The following is a 4,291-nucleotide window of genomic DNA, read 5'->3' on the forward strand; positions in this document are numbered from 1 at the left end:
TATTAAATTAATTTTTTAATATTTTAAATTTTTTATTAAGTGTTTAGTCACGAATAAACGTGACAGTCATGTCAGCAAAAATAGAGACACTATATTTACTACATCATCACTTAATGATTAATTTAACAGATTTTTTAACAGTTATACGAAATTGAAATAAAATGATGAGTAAATGTATAAAATTGAAATATTTTAAAAATGTTGTGAGATATTGAAATTGATCCCATACCTGAGAAGATAAAATATAATTTATCCTATTTATTTTTAACGAGGAAGATACTTGTATGTTACAGAGACATCCTTTGGTGATTAAATCGGGTGAAAAACACCGGCTCCTCAAACATTATTGCCAAATCAATATTTTTGAACCATGAAATTTTTTTGTGTTCTCTCGTAATTTCATTTGCTTTATTTAAACTTTTGCACAACGAACATTATAGAGGGCCCAAAACGGTGACTTTACACACGCTCTCATTCAGTAGTTTACTGAATGAACAGCATTCATGAAGGAAGATATTCGCAACTGATCCTTCTGGATGCCGCAGGCGCCACAAATGCCGCTACTCACATCAATTCCTTGAGGTTTGAGGATAGAAAGAGCCTCACCAGCATTCTCAGGCTTTATTCCTCCTGCCAAGAGCCACCCGTGTTTGCTTCTAACGTTCGGTAGCTTAAACTGCGTCCAATCAAATCCTTTACCGCTGCAGCAATTTCAGAGTGAAGTGAATCATAACAATCTCATGTATTCTATGCATATGTGAGATTACGGACTCTATGGAACTTTAAAACACTTTACAATGGTCTTCACGTGCTAATTTTGGCGAAAAATTTGAAGGAAAAACGCCATTGTCTTTCTAATGAAGTTGTTAGTAAACTACAGGGGTTAAATCTTTAGCAAACTGAACATCGTCCAAACTATAGGGATCACAATCAAAGTTTAGCCTACATTTAAACTGTCGTTCAGACAATGGCTAATGCGAATGGTCATGCATACAAGACGATGATTAAGAACGAGATGAAGAAGAAAAAGGAATTTCGTTACCTGCCACCCTTTGCACTATCCACAAGAATCCAATCAACTAGAGAACATTGTTCAGCGGAAATCTGGTTTAAAAGACTTCCATCTTCATTAGCATGAAGAACATAGATTATACGGTGCCCTCCAACTAATGCAGGAAAGGCCGCTCGGGAGCCATCTCCATGAAGCTGCAAAACGTCAAAGTATTACAATTCTAAGCATTTTGTTACGTAATATGCAATGTGCAAGCTAAATAAGGCACAAAAATCTATATACCTGAACAAATTCAAGGTCGGATGCATCCTTGGCTCTTGATATTGTCTCTGCATCATCATCCACAAATACCCCAACAGGCTGCGCCCCATACTCTCTTGCAACTCTTGAAATCTCCTTTGCAACAGAAAGTGAAACAGAGCGTTTAGAGTTGGGCCAAATAATCATCCCAATGAAGTCAGCACCGGCTTCTGCTGCCAAAGCTGCATCTCTAGCAGAGGTAATGCCACACATCTTAACTAAAGGCCTGTTCTTTTTGCGTTCCTCATGCTTCGAGGTTACATCTTCTGCCTTGATAGCTCTGCAAGTAATAACTTTCTTTCTACATAACTTCGCATTTGAAAAGTACAACGGGGCATGCTTTAAACCTACAAACACATAATGACACCGAGAAATGATGTAATCGTGTATAAAGGAACGATCTAGATTACGACCAAGATGATAAATTTTAGTAGGAATACCAGGAATTTGCCTTGTATGACAGATTCCGACTACTTCGGGCTGAATGTGGGTCCCAGTAGTTAATCCTGAAAACAAAGAAAATAATAGTAAAACTCAAAAATCAAAAATCCAATTCCAAGATTTTCCCGTTACACATAACATATGAAATTAGACAATTGAAATGCTGCTGGTACCAAAGAAATGATCTTTTTAATCCAAAATTCCTTCAACCAAAAGGCAAAACATACAAACATACTAATCACAATCACAAAAGCATTTCTCTGGGGCAATTTGTCGAACAGTTTCAAGGCACTTCAACCAAGCACATACACAATTACAAAGAACGAACCTGTAAGCATGGTGATCCCACCAATGCCAACGAAATGTACAGAGAAACGTTGAGACGGAGCGAAACGAACCTCCAATCGGATTGCGCAAAATTTCGAAAAAGCAAATTGGGTTGCGAAGGGCGCGAGGATGGCGAGGCAATACCGCAGCGCTTTAAATCGTTTTAATGGGGTTGGGAACTTGGGTTGGTAAAACCTAAATTAGGAAATACGTTAGGTGTTGGCCGTGGCCCGTGTGGCTAAGATTTTGGTCCAAAGCTAGTTTCCTCGTCCAAAACAACAAGGACTCCAAAGCTAGTTTCCTCGTCCAAAACAACAAGGACTGCCAATATTTATTTATTTATTTCCCCTAACAAAAATATTATCTACACTAGGGTAGGGAGTGTGTTAAACCTCACAAAGAACTAGCAATAAGGTGGGTTAAATTCACATTTGACGATAATCGAACTTAAGACCTCTCACTTACAAATAAAAAAAAAAAGGTATTCATCAATTCCCCCCTGAACTTGTGACCATTGGCCAATTTCCCCCCTCAACTCTCATAATTAGTCAATTTGCACCCTATTGTTAATTTTTTTTTTTTAATTTTCCATCTATTCTTTTCTTAATTTTCAATCTTTCTAATAACTTCCAACAAAGTACTAAAATTAACATAAACTCACCTGCATAATATAGGGTAAAATGTACAAAAACATAATACAGTTAGTATGTGATATGGGTTGATTATAAGAAAAAGTTATGAATCGGGTTTAAAGCATGTAGAAGAAGAAATAATAACAAAAAGAAATAATAATCCTAAACTTATGGATCAGATCTATTTCAATAAAATGGGTTATTCTTAATAAGGAGTCGAAAATTATGAATAGACTAGCCATTTTTTCACTAAAGCTCGATTCTCCGCAATTTACTTGAACTTAGCTTTCACTTTTATAAAGAAAATTGTATTCACATACAAAAATTTACACATCAATCCTTTTATATCAATTTTGTATAGTCAAAAATCAAATAAAATTACTCTATACTGATTTATTATGACTAATAATACTATCTATGATAAATTGCAAAATTCTAAATTTTAATCTATTTGTAATAGGATAAAGATATAGGAACATGATTAACATACATCTTATTTAGTTTCTTACACACACTTGTTTAATTATGATCAAATTAAAAAATTAACAGTAGGGTGCAAATTGACTAATTATAAGAGTTGAGGGGGAAATTGGCTAAATTAAAGTTGAGGGGGGAAATTGACTAATTATGAGAGTTGAGGGGGGAAATTAGCCAAAATTAAAGTTGAGGGGGAAAATTGGCTAATGGTCACAAGTTCAGGGGGAAATTGATGAATACCTCAAAAAAAAATATTACTACAACGTAGTACTAAGTGGCCAAAACTTGCAATTTTTAAACAAAAACTATTCTTTTCCATTTTTGGTCGGCCTAATGTTTCCATCTTTTACTGAAGTTTGGCCTATTATTTAAGAATTTTGGCAAGAAGTTGTCCTTGTGGAAGGAAGTGCAGTCATGTTGTCGCATATATGAGTTAGGATAGTTGGTTAAGTAGTACATTTTTTTCACTAGTTTTTTTTTTTTTTTTGGTTTGAAAAGATAAATACATTAATCCAGGCCAACTCAAAGGAAGGCAAAATAACCTAAATACATTGGGGAGAAACAAATACATAAAAGTCTAGCCCAATTAAATAAACTAAAATGGGAACCCAAATCCCTAATATCTAACTGCAGAAAGCAGCGTTCACCGCCGTTACCTCCATGAAAGTCTTGTCAGTAGCTATTGAAGTAGCAACACTAGAAAAAACGACCGAGTGGTGAAAATGAACAAGACATCGCAACACAAAAGTACCAAACCCGCAACAAGAAGCACACCACATCTAGATTTCTTCACCAAAGACGCAGAACCAAAAAATAGTCACCAAATCCAAATCCCATTCACGAATCCTAGTAAATACATACAAACATAGTAACACATGGATAAAAGGTGAGGCTAAGGGGGTATGTAAAATACCCTTACTTTGGCCGAAGCCGTAGTACACTTGGCCTCAATGGAAATCCGGCAAGTCATTTTGGGGGGGGGGGAGTGAGGGAGGGAAATAAAGCTGGCAAGCATATTCGGCTGGAGTCTGCAAATCAGAGCAAATGATGGGGTGTGGATGGTTTATGGAAAGGAGGCGAAGGGGAAAAGTGAGAGGAGATG

General features: G+C 36.1%; 1 protein-coding gene across 1 annotated transcript; it reads right to left on the reverse strand.

Annotated features, from left to right (window-relative positions):
* Window positions 1–314: 314 nt before the first annotated feature.
* LOC125480521 (N-(5'-phosphoribosyl)anthranilate isomerase 1, chloroplastic-like) lies at window positions 315–2,357 on the reverse strand. Its single transcript, XM_048591453.1, has 5 exons — window positions 2,082–2,357; window positions 1,753–1,818; window positions 1,295–1,659; window positions 1,043–1,206; window positions 315–701 (listed from the first exon to the last, which is right to left on the reverse strand). Exons 1-5 carry the CDS (start codon window positions 2,089–2,091, stop codon window positions 476–478), a joined length of 831 nt encoding a protein of 276 aa, XP_048447410.1. The 5' UTR covers window positions 2,092–2,357; the 3' UTR covers window positions 315–475.
* Window positions 2,358–4,291: the final 1,934 nt, after the last annotated feature.

Source organism: the organism of the source record quoted next, unplaced genomic scaffold, assembly GCF_019419815.1.
Source record: "Pyrus x bretschneideri cultivar Hongxiangsu unplaced genomic scaffold, Pyrus_bretschneideri_v1 Contig332, whole genome shotgun sequence".
NCBI classification, from domain to species: domain Eukaryota; kingdom Viridiplantae; phylum Streptophyta; class Magnoliopsida; order Rosales; family Rosaceae; genus Pyrus; species Pyrus x bretschneideri.